The sequence below is a fragment of the Oncorhynchus gorbuscha genome, linkage group LG06 (assembly GCF_021184085.1).
Source record: "Oncorhynchus gorbuscha isolate QuinsamMale2020 ecotype Even-year linkage group LG06, OgorEven_v1.0, whole genome shotgun sequence".
Classification (NCBI taxonomy): domain Eukaryota; kingdom Metazoa; phylum Chordata; class Actinopteri; order Salmoniformes; family Salmonidae; genus Oncorhynchus; species Oncorhynchus gorbuscha.
Window position 1 is genome coordinate 75256521 of NC_060178.1, and position 19764 is coordinate 75276284.

The window sequence follows — 19764 nt, forward strand, 5'->3', positions numbered from 1 at the left end:
GCAGAGGGAGGTGTTTAGTCCCAGGATCCTTAGCTTAGTGATGAGCTTTGAGGGTACTATGGTATTGAACGCTGAGCTATAGTCAATGAATAGCATTCTCACATAGGTGTTCCTTTTGTCCAGGTGGGAAAGGGCAGTGTGGAGTGCAATAGAGATTGCATCATCTGTGGATCTGCTTAGGCGCTATGCAAATTGGAGTGGGTCTAGGGTTTCTAGGATAATGGTGTTGATGTGAGCCATTACCAGCCTTTCAAAGCACTTCCTGGCTATACATTTACATTACATTTAAGTCATTTAGCAGACGCTCTTATCCAGAGCGACTTACAAATTGGTGCATTCACCTTATGACATCCAGTGGGACAGTCACTTAACAATAGTGCATCTAAAACTTAGGGGGGGTGGGGTGAGAGGGATTACTTAACCTATCCTAGGTATTCCTTAAAGAGGTGGGGTTTCAGGTGTCTCCGGAAGGTGGTGATTGACTCCGCTGTCCTGGCGTCGTGAGGGAGTTTGTTCCACCATTGGGGGGAACAGTGCTACGCGTCTGTAGTCATTTAGGCAGGTTGCCTTTGTTTTCTTGGGCACAGTGACTATGGTGGAAGAGGATTACAGTAAATACACTGATATAGTGAATTATAAGTGAAATAATCTGTCTGTTAACAATTGTTGGAAAACTGACTTGTAGATGTCCTAACCGACTTTCCAAAACTATAGTTTCTTAACAATAAATTTGTGGAGTGGTTAAAAAACAAGTTTTAATGACTCCAACCTAAGTGTACGTAAACTGAGTGTATGACTCCAACGTAAGTGTATGTAAACTTCAACTGAAAGTCAGTGTGTTGCTTCTTTCACACGTTGTGTGTGTGTGTGTGTGTGTGTGTGTGTGTGTGTGTGTGTGTGTGTGTGTGTGTGTGTGTGTGTGTGTGTGTGTGTGTGTGTGTGTGTGTGTGTGTGTGTGTGTGTGTGTGTGTGTGTCAGATAAGAGGCAGATAGCTGCCCTGGAGCTGTTGGAGTCAGAGAGGGTGTATGTGTCGTACCTGTCTCTCCTGCTGAAAGCCAACATCACCTTCAACAGCACAGAGGACCTCCACACCAAAGACAAACGGTACTGTACCACTGACGATTATTATTTACAAATTTATGTGAGATGTACAGTGCCTTGTATAAAAGTATTAAATTGATTTTTATTTGGATATCATGTAATGGACATACACAAAATAATCCAAATTGGTAAAGTGACAAAAAAACAAACAAAAAAATTCTCCAAAATAAAAAACGGAACAGTGGTGCGTGCATATGTATTCACCTCCTTTCCTGTGAAGCCCCTAAATAAGATCTGGTGCAAGCAATTACAGTGGGGCAAAAAAGTATTTAGTCAGCCACCAATTGTGCAAGTTCTCCCACTTGAAAACATGAGAGAGGCCTGTAATTTTCATCATAGGTACACTTCAACTATGACAGACAAAATGAGGAGAAAAAATCCAGAAAATCACATTGTAGGATTTTTAATTAATTCAATGTGATTTTCAGGATTTCTTTTTTTCATTTTGTCTGTCATAGTTGAAGTGTACCTTTGATGAAAATTACAGGCCTCTCTCGTCTTTTTAAGTAGGAAAACTTACACAATTGGTGGCTGACTAAATACTTTTTTGCCCCACTGTACCTTCAGAAGTCACATAATTATCTAAATAAAGTCCACCTGTGTGCAACCTAAGTGTCACATGATCTCAGTATATATACACCTGTTCAGAAAGGCCCCAGAGTCTGCAACACCACTAAGCAAGGGGCACCACCAAGCAAGCGGTACTATGAAGTCCAAGGAGCTCTACAAATAGGTCAGGGTCAAAGTTGTCATGGTCGTCATAATGACCAAGGCGCAGCGTGATAAGCGTACATAACTCTTTTAATGAAAAGAACGACCACTGAACAAACTATACAAAACAAACCGTGAAGCTATATGACTAGTGCAAACAGGCAACTAAACATAGAATAATAACCCACAAACTATCCAAGGAATATGGCTACCTAAATATGGTCCCCAATCAGAGACAACGATAAACATCTGCCTCTGATTGAGAACCAATCTAGGCAACCATAGACATAAAAACACCTAGACTAGGAAAACCACATAAACATACAAAAACTCCTAGACAATACAAAACTACACAAACCACCCTTGTCACACCCTGACCTAACCAAATAATAAAGAAAACAAAGATACCTAAGGTCAGGGCGTGACACGTGGAGAAGTACAGGTCAGGGTTGGATTATTAAAAAAATATCAGAAACTTTGAACATCCCACAGAGCACCATTAAATCCATGATTAAAAAATGGAAAGAATATGGCACAAAAACAAACCTGCCAAGACACCAAAACTCATGGACCAGGCAAGGAGGGCATTAATCAGAGAGGCAACAAAGAGACCAAAGATAACCCTGAAGGAGCTGCAAAGCTGATGTGTTTTATATCCATCTCCTTTGTCTCTCTCCAGGCCATTCCCCAGTTCTCTACGTTTCCTCATCCAGCAACACCTGGAGCTGCTTCACACCCTGCAGGAGAGGGTGCTCAAGCGCCAGTGGCAGGGCATCATGGGAGATGTATTCATGAGGCTCACCAGCAAAGAGGTATTCATTTTTTCACAGCCACATGGAAAGGAGAGGAGCCTTCAAGGGTTTAACCCGGACCAGGTAAACTGACCTAGAGAAACTCAGGGCTCTACTCTAGTGATTGTGCCACAGTCTGGGCGCAAAATACATTACCCCTCACATACAGTATCCAGTCTATTAGGTGCTTATTGTATTAGGACCAATGTGATTTAAGGTGGTGGGACTGATTGAACGAGGGAAATTAATTGATTTGTGGCGTTAGCAGTAAGGGCCCCCAGAGGAGACTGTCCAGGGGATAAAGTGACTAAGGGGGGCAGTTGAATTCGGTGAGGCGGCACAATTTTGGGGGGTTCTTGCATTCGAATTATATTGAATTCTGCTTATGTCACACTAAACATAAAGTGACAAGACTCTAAACATTCAAATGCCAAGACTCTGAGACTATTGATTGAGTGCTTGAGTGGCAGGTTTGGCGCTTAATCTGTAGCCTATCACCCCTGCACTGTATCAGCACAATGGACAGCGCCTTACACACTAAAGTACGTGTCAAACTCATTCCACGGAGGGCCGAGCATCTGCAGGTTTTCCCTCCTCTCTTGCACTTGGTTTATGAATTAAGGTCACTAATTAGTAAGGAACGCCCCTCAACGGTTGTCTAGTTTTAAATTGAAAGGAAACACTAAACACTTGCAGACACTTGGCCCTCCGAGGAATGAGATTGACACCACTGCACTCAAGCAAGTACATATTGGTAATGAATACAGGCTACAAGATAGATAAGGTAATTCACCTATTACAAGCAGCCTATGTGAATGCAGCCGTACACACTGCTGTCTTACCAAAAATAATGCAAACTAAATGCATTAGTAGCTCAGTTGGTAGAGCATGGCGCTTGTAACGCCAGGGTAGTGGGTTCGATCCCCGGGACCACCCATACGTAGAATGTATGCACACATGACTGTAAGTCGCTTTGGATAAAAGCGTCTGCTAAATGGCATATATTATGCTGAAAGTACTGGCCTAGTCATTTATGCATTAAAACAAAAATACTGAATAGCAGTTTGCCTTAGAATACTGACAACTGTGAATGAAAACCGAATAAAACAGGTGCCAAGTAGTAGCGGTGCCAAAATATCAGATGAAAAAGGCATGACAATCTATATTTAGGCTAGTTACATACACAGTAAACAAAAGGTGAATGGAGATCCAAATAACCAAAATATAGCCTACTACAGTGAGATGCAGCCAGTAGGGCTGGGTGGTATACTGTATTTTACTATATACAGTGGCATGCAGCCAGTAGGGCTGGGTGGTATACTGTATTTAACTATATACAGTGAGATGCAGCCAGTAGGGCTGGGTGGTATACTGTATTTTACTATATACAGTGAGATGCAGCCAGTAGGGCTGGGTGGTATACTGTATTTAACTATATACAGTGAGATGCAGCCAGTAGGGCTGGGTGGTATACTGTATTTAACTATATACAGTGAGATGCAGCCAGTAGGGCTGGGTGGTATACTGTATTTTACTATATACAGTGAGATGCAGCCAGTAGGGCTGGGTGGTATACTGTATTTAACTATATACAGTGAGATGCAGCCAGTAGGGCTGGGTGGTATACTGTATTTTACTATATACAGTGAGATGCAGCCAGTAGGGCTGGGTGGTATACTGTATTTAACTATATACAGTGAGATGCAGCCAGTAGGGCTGGGTGGTATACTGTATTTAACTATATACAGTGAGATGCAGCCAGTAGGGCTGGGTGGTATACTGTATTTAACTATATACAGTGAGATGCAGCCAGTAGGGCTGGGTGGTATACTGTATTTAACTATATACAGTGAGATGCAGCCAGTAGGGCTGGGTGGTATACTGTATTTAACTATATACAGTGAGATGTAGCCAGTAGGGCTGGGTGGTATACTGTATTTAACTATATACAGTGAGATGCAGCCAGTAGGGCTGGGTGGTATACTGTATTTAACTATATACAGTGAGATGCAGCCAGTAGGGCTGGGTGGTATACTGTATTTAACTATATACAGTGAGATGCAGCCAGTAGGGCTGGGTGGTATACTGTATTTAACTATATACAGTGAGATGCAGCCAGTAGGGCTGGGTGGTATACTGTATTTAACTATATACAGTGAGATGCAGCCAGTAGGGCTGGGTGGTATACTGTATTTAACTATATACAGTGAGATGCAGCCAGTAGGGCTGGGTGGTATACTGTATTTTACTATATACAGTGAGATGCAGCCAGTAGGGCTGGGTGGTATACTGTATTTAACTATATACAGTGAGATGCAGCCAGTAGGGCTGGGTGGTATACTGTATTTAACTATATACAGTGAGATGCAGCCAGTAGGGCTGGGTGGTATACTGTATTTTACTATATACAGTGAGATGCAGCCTGGCTTGACAAACAAATAAGCCTACAGGGCCGCTTCAAACATGGAAAACCATGTCGCTCATGAGTACAGCAACACATTGTTATATGGCACAATACACTTCTGTAATTCAAATTTGACCCAAGTAATCAATTAAGCAGTGCTAGCCTACCTTAAACATGTTTCCAATACATACAGTTCCATTTACAACCATGAAAACCAACAGGCTACCAAGAAATCCCTAATAGAATGTATCTATTTCTATGATGAAACATACCGATATGTAGCAATACCCAGGGGCATCATTCAGCAGTAACCAAGTATTCCAGCCCTCTCAAGGGTGGCAGGTAGCCTAGCGGTCGAGATTGTCGTGCCAGTAATCAAAAGGTCACTGGTTCGAATCCCTGAGCTGGCAGGGTGGAGAAATCTGCAGTTCTGCTACATGTTTCTAGGTTTTGTAGTGAGGTAGATAAGCGCTTCCAATGACATCATCATCAACCAATAAGTAGGCAATAATTGGTTCAAATCACACAATGCACACCAATGATGTCAAAACACAGAAACACACAGTTTTCACATATATTGATGTTGGGGTCATGCTGGAGCTGATGAATATGAAGTTGAAATATAAAAAATGTCCCTTTAACCCCCAACAACAACTGCTACCCTGGCGGTCGATGACAATTAAGGCAGCCCCCTCACCTCTCTGATTCAGAAATATGGAAGACACATTTAGGTTGACTGCATTCAGTTGTGCAACTGACTAGTATCCCCTTTCCCTTTCTCATCACTGCTGAGCTTGTCGGAGGCCTTGGTGGTTTGATGCTGCTGCTGCTCATCACTGCTGAGCTTGTCGGAGGCCTTGGTGGTTTGATGCTGCTGCTGCTCATCACTGCTGAGCTTGTCGGCAGCCTTGGTGGTTTGATGCTGCTGCTGCTCATCACTGCTGAGCTTGTCGGAGGCCTGGGTGGTTTGATGCTGCTGCTGCTCATCACTGCTGAGCTTGTCGGAGGCCTTGGTGGTTTGATGCTGCTGCTGCTCATCACTGCTGAGCTTGGCGGAGGCCTTGGTGGTTTGATGCTGCTGCTGCTCATCACTGCTGAGCTTGGCGGAGGCCTTGGTGGTTTGATGCTGCTGCTGCTCATCATTGCTGAGCTTGGCTGAGGCCTTGGTGGTTTGATGCTGCTGCTCATCACTGCTAAGCTTGGCGGAGGCCTTGGTGGTTTGATGCTGCTGCTCATCACTGCTGAGCTTGGCGGAGGCCTTGGTGGTATGATGATGCTGCTGCTCATCACTGCTGAGCTTGTCAGATGCCTTGGTGGTGTGATGCTGCTGCTCATCACTGCTGAGCTTGGCGGAGGCCTTGGTGGTATGATGATGCTGCTGCTCATCACTGCTGAGCTTGACGGAGGCCTTGGTGGTTTGATGATGCTGCTGCTCATTACTGCTGAGCTTGGCGGAGGCCTTGGTGGTTCGATGATGCTGCTGCTCATTACTGCTGAGCTTGGCGGAGGCCTTGGTGGTTCGATGATGCTGCTGCTCATCACTGCTGAGCTTGGCGGAGGCCTTGGTGGTTTGATGCTGCTGCTGCTCATCACTGCTGAGCTTGGCGGAGGCCTTGGTGGTTTGATGATGCTGCTCATCACTGCTGAGCTTGGCGGAGGCCTTGGTGGTTTGATGATGCTGCTCATCACTGCTGAGCTTGGCGGAGGCCTTGGTGGTTTGATGCTGCTGCTGCTCATCACTGCTGAGCTTGGCGGAGGCCTTGGTGGTTTGATGCTGCTGCTGCTCATCCCTGCTGAGCTTGGCGGAGGCCTTGGTGGTTTGATGCTGCTGCTCATCACTGCTGAGCTTGGCGGAGTCCTTGGTGGTTTGATGCTGCTGCTCATCACTGCTGAGCTTGGCGGGGGCCTTGGTGGTTTGATGCTGCTGCTCATCACTGCTGAGCTTGGCGGAGGCCTTGGTGGTTTGATGCTGCTGCTCATCACTGCTGAGCTTGGCGGAGGCCTTGGTGGTTTGATGCTGCTGCTCATTGCTGCTGAGCTTGGCGAGGCCTTGGTGGTTTGATGCTGCTGCTCATTGCTGCTGAGCTTGGCGGAGGCCTTGGTGGTTTGATGCTGCTGCTGCTCATCACTGCTGAGCTTGGCGGAGGCCTTGGTGGTTTGATGCTGCTGCTGCTCATCCCTGCTGAGCTTGGCGAGGCCTTGGTGGTTTGATGCTGCTGCTGCTCATCCCTGCTGAGCTTGGCGAGGCCTTGGTGGTTTGATGCTGCTGCTCATTGCTGCCTTTCTCCTTCTTTGTTTGTGTACTTTGGCAAAGCCAATTTCTGATATCCATCGTTGCAGATTAGCTGGTTTGGCTAATAACACTAATGCTTTTTACAGCTAACTAGCTAAGAAGCTATCTAAACTCTGTTGTGGTGGGGCGTGAGGCAGAGATAAGTGAAGCAGCTTCAACTTTAAACTTTACCCCGCCCTTATAAATCGAAATCAAATGTTACACATTTTTCACTTAGCCTACCTCAGATGAGAAGTGTTTTTTCCCGTTTTTCATGGGAACCCAAAGGAGTCATACCTAACCACACCGGTGGCTTTACATAGCCCCCCCTACACACATTCTGTCCATTGTGCTGAAACAGTGCAGTGGAGATACAGATTTTGTGCCTACCTTAATTTAATCATTTGTACTTTTTTGCCATTTTAATGTAGGGACATTAAACTAAAACTGAGGGGTCACAAGTTTCAAGTAACGGGTCTAAGCCCCATTTTTTCCCCATCGTGGAACCGTGCCCGCTGTGACACAGTTCATCTCCTCACCAATTACACCATCACATGTTGAGTCCTTAAAATTAATCACAAGATCACATCTGACACTCAGGAGAGACATGGGGATTGGGGAGAGAGGATAGATATAGTCTCTGTCTATGTTCTAGATAATTTCTTTGTCTGTCTACACTCTAGTCTAGACTATGACCCTATCTATAGTGCCTTGCAAAAGTATTCACCTCCCTTGGGGGTTATGCACGCTCAAGTTTTCAGTTTTTTTGTCTTATCTCCTGTTTGTTTCACAATAAAAAATATTTTGCATCTTCAAAGTAGTAGGCATGTTGTGTAAATCCAATGATAAACCCCCCCAAAATCCATTTTAATTCCAGCTTGTAAGGCAACAAAATAGGAAAAATGCCAAAGGGGTGAATACTTTCACAAGCCACTGTGTATTATGCATAACAATCTACAGTATTGTATTGTGACTGTCTGTCTGTCTACACTCTATGACCCTATCTATTGAGTTTCAGTGACTGTCTGTCTGTCTACACTCTATGACCCTATCTATTGAGTTTCAGTGACTGTCTGTCTGTCTACACTCTATGACCCTATCTATTGAGTTTCAGTGACTGTCTGTCTGTCTACACTCTATGACCCTATCTATTGAGTTTCAGTGACTGTCTGTCTGTCTACACTCTATGACCCTATCTATTGAGTTTCAGTGACTGTCTGTCTGTCTACACTCTATGACCCTATCTATTGAGTTTCAGTGACTGTCTGTCTGTCTACACTCTATGACCCTATCTATTGAGTTTCAGTGACTGTCTGTCTGTCTACACTCTATGACCCTATCTATTGAGTTTCAGTGACTGTCTGTCTGTCTACACTCTATGACCCTATCTATTGAGTTTCAGTGACTGTCTGTCTGTCTACACTCTATGACCCTATCTATTGAGTTTCAGTGACTGTCTGTCTGTCTACACTCTATGACCCTATCTATTGAGTTTCAGTGACTGTCTGTCTGTCTACACTCTATGACCCTATCTATTGAGTTTCAGTGACTGTCTGTCTGTCTACACTCTATGACCCTATCTATTGAGTTTCAGTGACTGTCTGTCTGTCTACACTCTATGACCCTATCTATTGAGTTTCAGTGACTGTCTGTCTGTCTACACTCTATGACCCTATCTATTGAGTTTCAGTGACTGTCTGTCTGTCTACACTCTATGACCCTATCTATTGAGTTTCAGTGACTGTCTGTCTGTCTACACTCTATGACCCTATCTATTGAGTTTCAGTGACTGTCTGTCTGTCTACACTCTATGACCCTATCTATTGAGTTTCAGTGACTGTCTGTCTGTCTACACTCTATGACCCTATCTATTGAGTTTCAGTGACTGTCTGTCTGTCTACACTCTATGACCCTATCTATTGAGTTTCAGTGACTGTCTGTCTGTCTACACTCTATGACCCTATCTATTGAGTTTCAGTGACTGTCTGTCTGTCTACACTCTATGACCCTATCTATTGAGTTTCAGTGACTGTCTGTCTGTCTACACTCTATGACCCTATCTATTGAGTTTCAGTGACTGTCTGTCTGTCTACACTCTATGACCCTATCTATTGAGTTTCAGTGACTGTCTGTCTGTCTACACTCTATGACCCTATCTATTGAGTTTCAGTGACTGTCTGTCTGTCTACACTCTATGACCCTATCTATTGAGTTTCAGTGACTGTCTGTCTGTCTACACTCTATGACCCTATCTATTGAGTTTCAGTGACTGTCTGTCTGTCTACACTCTATGACCCTATCTATTGAGTTTCAGTGACTGTCTGTCTGTCTACACTCTATGACCCTATCTATTGAGTTTCAGTGACTGTCTGTCTGTCTACACTCTATGACCCTATCTATTGAGTTTCAGTGACTGTCTGTCTGTCTACACTCTATGACCCTATCTATTGAGTTTCAGTGACTGTCTGTCTGTCTACACTCTATGACCCTATCTATTGAGTTTCAGTGACTGTCTGTCTGTCTACACTCTATGACCCTATCTATTGAGTTTCAGTGACTGTCTGTCTGTCTACACTCTATGACCCTATCTATTGAGTTTCAGTGACTGTCTGTCTGTCTACACTCTATGACCCTATCTATTGAGTTTCAGTGACTGTCTGTCTGTCTACACTCTATGACCCTATCTATTGAGTTTCAGTGACTGTCTGTCTGTCTACACTCTATGACCCTATCTACTGAGTTTCAGTGACTGGCTGAATGTCTGTCTGTCTACACTCTATGACCCTATCTACTGAGTTTCAGTGACTGACTGACTGTGTCTGTCTACACTCTATGACCCTATCTACTGAGTTTCAGTGACTGAGTTTCAGTGAATGTCTGTCTGTCTACACTCTATGACCCTATCTACTGAGTTTCAGTGACTGGCTGAATGTCTGTCTGTCTACACTCTATGACCCTATCTACTGAGTTTCAGTGACTGGCTGAATGTCTGTCTGTCTACACTCTATGACCCTATCTATTGAGTTTCAGTGACTGACTGACTGTGTCTGTCTGTCTACACTCTATGACCCTATCTACTGAGTTTCAGTGACTGGCTGAATGTCTGTCTGTCTACACTCTATGACCCTATCTACTGAGTTTCAGTGACTGACTGTGTCTGTCTGTCTACACTCTATGACCCTATCTACTGAGTTTCAGTGACTGACTGTGTCTGTCTGTCTACACTCTATGACCCTATCTACTGAGTTTCAGTGACTGACTGTGTCTGTCTGTCTACACTCTATGACCCTATCTACTGAGTTTCAGTGACTGACTGTGTCTGTCTGTCTACACTCTATGACCCTATCTACTGAGTTTCAGTGACTGGCTGAATGTCTGTCTGTCTACACTCTATGACCCTATCTACTGAGTTTCAGTGACTGACTGTGTCTGTCTGTCTACACTCCCTATCTATTGAGTTTCAGTGACTGTCTATGACCCTATCTACTGAGTTTCAGTGACTGACTGTGTCTGTCTGTCTACACTCTATGACCCTATCTACTGAGTTTCAGTGACTGGCTGAATGTCTGTCTGTCTACACTCTATGACCCTATCTACTGAGTTTCAGTGACTGGCTGAATGTCTGTCTGTCTACACTCTATGACCCTATCTACTGAGTTTCAGTGACTGGCTGAATGTCTGTCTGTCTACACTCTATGACCCTATCTACTGAGTTTCAGTGACTGGCTGAATGTCTGTCTGTCTACACTCTATGACCCTATCTACTGAGTTTCAGTGACTGGCTGAATGTCTGTCTGTCTACACTCTATGACCCTATCTACTGAGTTTCAGTGACTGGCTGAATGTCTGTCTGTCTACACTCTATGACCCTATCTACTGAGTTTCAGTGACTGGCTGCATGTCTGTCTACACTCTATGACCCTATCTACTGAGTTTCAGTGACTGGCTGCATGTCTGTCTACACTCTATGACCCTATCTACTGAGTTTCAGTGACTGGCTGAATGTCTGTCTGTCTACACTCTATGACCCTATCTACTGAGTTTCAGTGACTGGCTGAATGTCTGTCTGTCTACACTCTATGACCCTATCTACTGAGTTTCAGTGACTGGCTGCATGTCTGTCTACACTCTATGACCCTATCTACTGAGTTTCAGTGACTGTGGCTGAATGTCTGTCTGTCTGTCTACACTCTATGACCCTATCTACTGAGTTTCAGTGACTGGCTGTATGTCTGTCTACACTCTATGACCCTATCTACTGAGTTTCAGTGACTGGCTGCTGTCTGTCTACACTCTATGACCCTATCTACTGAGTTTCAGTGACTGGCTGAATGTCTGTCTGTCTGTCTGTCTACACTCTATGACCCTATCTACTGAGTTTCAGTGACTGGCTGCATGTCTGTCTGTCTACACTCTATGACCCTATCTACTGAGTTTCAGTGACTGGTCTGTCTGTCTGACCCTATCTATGAGTTTCTGACTGGCTGTCTGTCTGTCTATACTCTCCCCTATCTACTGAGTTTCAGTGACTGGCTGCATGTCTGTCTACACTCTATGACCCTATCTACTGAGCTTCAGTGACTGGCTGAATGTCTGTCTGTCTACACTCTATGACCCTATCTACTGAGTTTCAGTGACTGGCTGCATGTCTGTCTACACTCTATGACCCTATCTACTGAGGTTCAGTGACTGGCTGAATGTCTGTCTGTCTACACTCTATGACCCTATCTACTGAGTTTCAGTGACTGGCTGCATGTCTGTCTACACTCTATGACCCTATCTACTGAGTTTCAGTGACTGGCTGAATGTCTGTCTGTCTACACTCTATGACCCTATCTACTGAGTTTCAGTGACTGGCTGCATGTCTGTCTACACTCTATGACCCTATCTACTGAGCTTCAGTGACTGGCTGAATGTCTGTCTGTCTACACTCTATGACCCTATCTACTGAGTTTCAGTGACTGGCTGAATGTCTGTCTGTCTACACCAGGGGTGTCAAAGTCAAATGGACGGAGGGCCAAATAAAAAATTTAGCTACAAGCCGAGGGCCGGACTGTTCGAATGTTCATTTAAAAATTTTTAAATGACGCATATAGTCTAGTGAACCTAATTGAACCTACTGAAAACCTAACAAATATATTCCAATATGATCAGATAAATAAAGCAATATTTTCTTATGGCTCTGTCAGTAATCTTTAATTTTCAACAGACACAAAAGACAAATTTCCTTTATATAAAAATCCCCATAACATGAACATTAAATGCCTTCACTGTACTGTACATATCAGAGATGACACGATCCCGACCCTGCAGCTGCAAGTTCATTGCATTCAGATGACTCGTAATGTCACACAGAAAAGCCATTTCACACAGAAACATTTCGTCTCTGAGTTGTGTTGTGTCTTTCCCTTTGCTGTCCAAGAACAGACAAATCTCCTCACGAAGCTCGAAACATCTTTGAAGCACCTTTCCCTGGCTTAGCCATCGCACCTCTGTGTGATAAGGCAAATCACCATGCTCCGTTTCTAACTCCGTCAGAAATGCCTTGAACTGGCGGTGATTCAAACCTTTGGCTCTGATAAAGTTAACTGTGCGCGTGATGATGCTCATTACATGCTCCATTTTCAAGGCTTTACCGCACAACGCTTCCTGGTGTATGATACAATGATAAGCTGTCAGCTCACCTGTCGCGTTTTCCTCTTGCATCTTTTCCCGTATCTTCGTCACCAGTCCGCTCCTGTGTCCACACATCGCAGGTGCTCCGTCGGTTGTCAAACCCACGAGTTTTTCCCAAGGCAGCTCCATCTCATTTACACATCTTGACACCTCTTCATACAAATCATGCCCCGTAGTTGTGCCATGCATAGGACGTAAAGCCAAAAACTCCTCTGTCACGCTTTAGGCTGGAGTCCACTCCGCGGATGAAAATTGACAACTGGGCAATGTCAAAAATGTCGGTGCTCTCATCCACAGCCAAGGAATATGCAATGAAATCTTTTCCCTTTTTCACAAGCTGCTCTTTTAGATTGATGGACAACTGGTCTACTCTCTCGGCAATGGTGTTTCTGCTCAGACTCACATTTAAAAAGAGTTGCCTTTTTTTCTGGGCAAACTTCGTCACAAACTTTAATCATGCAGTTTTTGATGAAATCCCCCTCCGTAAATGGCCGGGCTGATTTAGCGATCTCTTCTGCCAAAATAAAACTGGCCTTGACAGCAGCCTGGCCTTGTGATTTGGCTTTTTGAACAGAGCCTGTCGAGATTTGAGGCCTCGTTTAATTCCTCTGCCTTTTGTAGCCTTTGTTCCATGTCCATATTCTTGTTTTTGTCCGCGTGTTTCTGTTTCATAATGTCGTCTCAGATTATACTCTTTCAGTACCACCACACTTTCTCCACACAGAAGACACACAGGTTTTCCAGCTACCTCCGTGAACAAATACTCCGACTCCCACCTTGTTTGAAACCCCCGGTTCTCAGTGTCCACCTTCCGTTTTGCCATTTTTGATGGGTATCTGAAAGTTAATTTTACTGTGATGCTGACAACTGCTGTGCCAATAAATATTGAAATGAAGCAGCCTACTGCTCGGTGCGTCACCGTTGCATTTTGGGAAATGTAGTATTGGTGCGTGTAAAAGATCTGCGGGCTGCCGGCTTGCTGCGGTCTGCGGGCCGGTTCTAATAATAAATCAAGATCATCCCAGGGGCCGTAAAAAACCTTCTCGCGGGCCGGATGTGGCCCGCGGGCCTTGACTCTGACATATGTGGTCTACACTCTATGACCCTATCTACTGAGTTTCAGTGACTGGCTGACTGTCTGTCTGTCTGTCTACACTCTATGACCCTATCTACTGAGTTTCAGTGACTGGCTGACTGGCTGACTGTCTGTCTGTCTGTCTACACTCTATGACCCTATCTACTGAGTTTCAGTGACTGGCTGTCTGTCTGTCTGTCTGTCTACACTCTATGACCCTATCTACTGAGTTTCAGTGACTGGCTGTCTGTCTGTCTGTCTACACTCTATGACCCTATCTATTGAGTTTCCCTATCTACTGAGTTTCTGTCTGTCTGTCTAGTGACTGGCTGACTGTCTGTCTGTCTGTCTACACTCTATGACCCTATCTACTGAGTTTCAGTGACTGGCTGTCTGTCTGTCTGTCTGTCTACACTCTATGACCCTATCTACTGAGTTTCAGTGACTGGCTGTCTGTCTGTCTGTCTACACTCTATGACCCTATCTACTGAGTTTCAGTGACTGGCTGACTGTCTGTCTGTCTGTCTACACTCTATGACCCTATCTACTGAGTTTCAGTGACTGGCTGACTGTCTGTCTGTCTGTCTACACTCTATGACCCTATCTACTGAGTTTCAGTGACTGGCTGACTGTCTGTCTGTCTGTCTAAACTCTATGACCCTATCTACTGAGTTTCAGTGACTGGCTGACTGTCTGTCTGTCTACACTCTATGACCCTAGCTACTGAGTTTCAGTGACTGGCTGACTGTCTGTCTGTCTGTCTGTCTACACTCTATGACCCTATCTACTGAGTTTCAGTGACTGTCTGTCTGTCTGTCTGTCTGTCTGTCTGTCTGTCTGTCTGTCTGTCTGTCTGTCTGTCTGTCTGTCTGTCTGTCTGTCTGTCTGTCTGTCTGTCTGTCTGTCTGTCTGTCTGTCTGCACTCTATGACCCTATCTATTGAGTTTCAGTGACTGGCTGAATGTCTGTCTGTCTACACTCTATGACCCTATCTACTGAGCTTCAGTGACTGTCTGTCTGTCTGTCTGTCTGTCTGTCTGTCTGTCTGTCTGTCTGTCTGTCTGTCTGTCTGTCTGTCTGTCTGTCTGTCTGTCTGTCTGTCTGTCTGTCTGTCTGTCTGTCTGTCTGTCTGTCTGTCTGTCTGTCTACACTCTATGACCCTATCTATTGAGTTTCAGTGACTGGCTGACTGTCTGTCTGTCTACACTCTATGACCCTATCTACTGAGTTTCAGTGACTGTCTGTCTGTCTATCTACACTCTATGACCCTATCTACTGAGTTTCAGTGACTGACTGACTGTCTGTCTGTCTACACTCTATGACCCCATCTACTGAGTTTCAGTGACTGGCTGAATGTCTACACTCTATGACCCTATCTACTGACCTTCAGTGACTGTATGTCTGTCTATCTACACTCTATGACCCTATCTACTGAGTTTCAGTGACTGTCTGTCTGTCTGTCTGTCTGTCTGTCTGTCTGTCTGTCTGTCTGTCTGTCTGTCTGTCTGTCTGTCTGTCTGTCTGTCTGTCTGTCTGTCTGTCTGTCTGTCTGTCTGTCTGTCTGTCTGTCTGTCTGTCTGTCTGTCTGTCTGTCTGTCTGTCTGTCTGTCTGTCTACACTCTATGACCCTATCTACTGAGTTTCAGTGTCTGTCTGTCTGTCTACACTCTAGGACCCTATCTACTGAGTTTCAGTGTCTGTCTGTTTGTCTACACTCTATGAACCTATCTACTGAGTTTCAGTGTCTGTCTGTCTGTCTACACTCTAGGACCCTATCTACTGAGTTTCAGTGACTGTCTGTCTGTCTACACTCTATGACCCTATCTACTGAGTTTCAGTGACTGGCTGACTGTCTGTCTGTCTGTCTACACTCTATGACCCTATCTACTGAGTTTCAGTGACTGGCTGACTGTCTGTCTGTCTGTCTACACTCTATGACCCTATCTACTGAGTTTCAGTGACTGGCTGTCTGTCTGTCTGTCTGTCTACACTCTATGACCTATCTACTGAGTTTCAGTGACTGGCTGTCTGTCTGTCTGTCTACACTCTATGACCCTATCTACTGAGTTTCAGTGACTGGCTGACTGTCTGTCTGTCTGTCTACACTCTATGACCCTATCTACTGAGTTTCAGTGACTGGCTGACTGTCTGTCTGTCTGTCTACACTCTATGACCCTATCTACTGAGTTTCAGTGACTGGCTGACTGTCTGTCTGTCTGTCTACACTCTATGACCCTATCTACTGAGTTTCAGTGACTGGCTGACTGTCTGTCTGTCTACACTCTATGACCCTATCTACTGAGTTTCAGTGACTGGCTGACTGTCTGTCTGTCTGTCTACACTCTATGACCCTATCTATTGAGTTTCAGTGACTGTCTGTCTGTCTACACTCTATGACCCTATCTATTGAGTTTCAGTGACTGTCTGTCTGTCTACACTCTATGACCCTATCTATTGAGTTTCAGTGACTGTCTGTCTGTCTACACTCTATGACCCTATCTATTGAGTTTCAGTGACTGTCTGTCTGTCTACACTCTATGACCCTATCTATTGAGTTTCAGTGACTGTCTGTCTGTCTACACTCTATGACCCTATCTATTGAGTTTCAGTGACTGTCTGTCTGTCTACACTCTATGACCCTATCTATTGAGTTTCAGTGACTGTCTGTCTGTCTACACTCTATGACCCTATCTATTGAGTTTCAGTGACTGTCTGTCTGTCTACACTCTATGACCCTATCTATTGAGTTTCAGTGACTGTCTGTCTGTCTACACTCTATGACCCTATCTATTGAGTTTCAGTGACTGTCTGTCTGTCTACACTCTATGACCCTATCTATTGAGTTTCAGTGACTGACTGACTGTGTCTGTCTGTCTACACTCTATGACCCTATCTACTGAGTTTCAGTGACTGGCTGAATGTCTGTCTGTCTACACTCTATGACCCTATCTACTGAGTTTCAGTGACTGACTGACTGTGTCTGTCTACACTCTATGACCCTATCTACTGAGTTTCAGTGACTGGCTGAATGTCTGTCTGTCTACACTCTATGACCCTATCTACTGAGTTTCAGTGACTGGCTGAATGTCTGTCTGTCTACACTCTATGACCCTATCTACTGAGTTTCAGTGACTGGCTGAATGTCTGTCTGTCTACACTCTATGACCCTATCTATTGAGTTTCAGTGACTGACTGACTGTGTCTGTCTGTCTACACTCTATGACCCTATCTACTGAGTTTCAGTGACTGGCTGAATGTCTGTCTGTCTACACTCTATGACCCTATCTACTGAGTTTCAGTGACTGACTGTGTCTGTCTGTCTACACTCTATGACCCTATCTACTGAGTTTCAGTGACTGACTGTGTCTGTCTGTCTACACTCTATGACCCTATCTACTGAGTTTCAGTGACTGACTGTGTCTGTCTGTCTACACTCTATGACCCTATCTACTGAGTTTCAGTGACTGACTGTGTCTGTCTGTCTACACTCTATGACCCTATCTACTGAGTTTCAGTGACTGGCTGAATGTCTGTCTGTCTACACTCTATGACCCTATCTACTGAGTTTCAGTGACTGACTGTGTCTGTCTGTCTACACTCTATGACCCTATCTACTGAGTTTCAGTGACTGACTGTGTCTGTCTGTCTACACTCTATGACCCTATCTACTGAGTTTCAGTGACTGGCTGAATGTCTGTCTGTCTACACTCTATGACCCTATCTACTGAGTTTCAGTGACTGGCTGAATGTCTGTCTGTCTACACTCTATGACCCTATCTACTGAGTTTCAGTGACTGGCTGAATGTCTGTCTGTCTACACTCTATGACCCTATCTACTGAGTTTCAGTGACTGGCTGAATGTCTGTCTGTCTACACTCTATGACCCTATCTACTGAGTTTCAGTGACTGGCTGAATGTCTGTCTGTCTACACTCTATGACCCTATCTACTGAGTTTCAGTGACTGGCTGAATGTCTGTCTGTCTACACTCTATGACCCTATCTACTGAGTTTCAGTGACTGGCTGCATGTCTGTCTACACTCTATGACCCTATCTACTGAGTTTCAGTGACTGGCTGCATGTCTGTCTACACTCTATGACCCTATCTACTGAGTTTCAGTGACTGGCTGAATGTCTGTCTGTCTACACTCTATGACCCTATCTACTGAGTTTCAGTGACTGGCTGAATGTCTGTCTGTCTACACTCTATGACCCTATCTACTGAGTTTCAGTGACTGGCTGCATGTCTGTCTACACTCTATGACCCTATCTACTGAGTTTCAGTGACTGGCTGAATGTCTGTCTGTCTACACTCTATGACCCTATCTACTGAGTTTCAGTGACTGGCTGTATGTCTGTCTACACTCTATGACCCTATCTACTGAGTTTCAGTGACTGGCTGCATGTCTGTCTACACTCCATGACCCTATCTACTGAGCTTCAGTGACTGGCTGAATGTCTGTCTGTCTACACTCTATGACCCTATCTACTGAGTTTCAGTGACTGGCTGAATGTCTGTCTGTCTACACTCTATGACCCTATCTACTGAGTTTCAGTGACTGGCTGACTGTCTGTCTGTCTACACTCTATGACCCTATCTACTGAGTTTCAGTGACTGTCTGTCTGTCTATCTACACTCTATGACCCTATCTACTGAGTTTCAGTGACTGACTGACTGTCTGTCTGTCTACACTCTATGACCCCATCTACTGAGTTTCAGTGACTGGCTGAATGTCTACACTCTATGACCCTATCTACTGACCTTCAGTGACTGTATGTCTGTCTATCTACACTCTATGACCCTATCTACTGAGTTTCAGTGACTGTCTGTCTGTCTGTCTGTCTGTCTGTCTGTCTGTCTGTCTGTCTGTCTGTCTGTCTGTCTGTCTGTCTGTCTGTCTGTCTGTCTGTCTGTCTGTCTGTCTGTCTGTCTGTCTGTCTGTCTGTCTGTCTGTCTGTCTGTCTGTCTGTCTGTCTGTCTGTCTGTCTGAGTCATGTCTGTCTGTCTGTCTACACTCTATGACCCTATCTACTGAGTTTCAGTGACTGTCTGTCTGTCTACACTCTATGACCCTATCTACTGAGTTTCAGTGTCTGTCTGTTTGTCTACACTCTATGACCTATCTACTGAGTTTCAGTGACTGTCTGTCTGTCTACACTCTAGGACCCTATCTACTGAGTTTCAGTGACTGTCTGTCTGTCTACACTCTATGACCCTATCTACTGAGTTTCAGTGACTGGCTGACTGTCTGTCTGTCTGTCTACACTCTATGACCCTATCTACTGAGTTTCAGTGACTGGCTGACTGTCTGTCTGTCTGTCTACACTCTATGACCCTATCTACTGAGTTTCAGTGACTGGCTGTCTGTCTGTCTGTCTGTCTACACTCTATGACCTATCTACTGAGTTTCAGTGACTGGCTGTCTGTCTGTCTGTCTACACTCTATGACCCTATCTACTGAGTTTCAGTGACTGGCTGACTGTCTGTCTGTCTGTCTACACTCTATGACCCTATCTACTGAGTTTCAGTGACTGGCTGACTGTCTGTCTGTCTGTCTACACTCTATGACCCTATCTACTGAGTTTCAGTGACTGGCTGACTGTCTGTCTGTCTGTCTACACTCTATGACCCTATCTACTGAGTTTCAGTGACTGGCTGACTGTCTGTCTGTCTACACTCTATGACCCTATCTACTGAGTTTCAGTGACTGGCTGACTGTCTGTCTGTCTGTCT

The 19764-nt window shown here is 44.7% G+C and overlaps 1 protein-coding gene across 1 annotated transcript in view; it reads left to right on the plus strand.

The window, feature by feature from the left end:
- Positions 1 to 19764, plus strand: part of LOC124037256 (rho guanine nucleotide exchange factor 33-like) — a 48310-nt gene that overhangs the window by 7733 nt on the left and 20813 nt on the right. The window contains exons 7-8 of the mRNA XM_046351937.1: positions 979 to 1105; positions 2493 to 2625. Coding sequence (XP_046207893.1) covers positions 979 to 1105; positions 2493 to 2625 — 260 coding nt within the window. The remainder of the gene's footprint in view (positions 1 to 978; positions 1106 to 2492; positions 2626 to 19764) is intronic.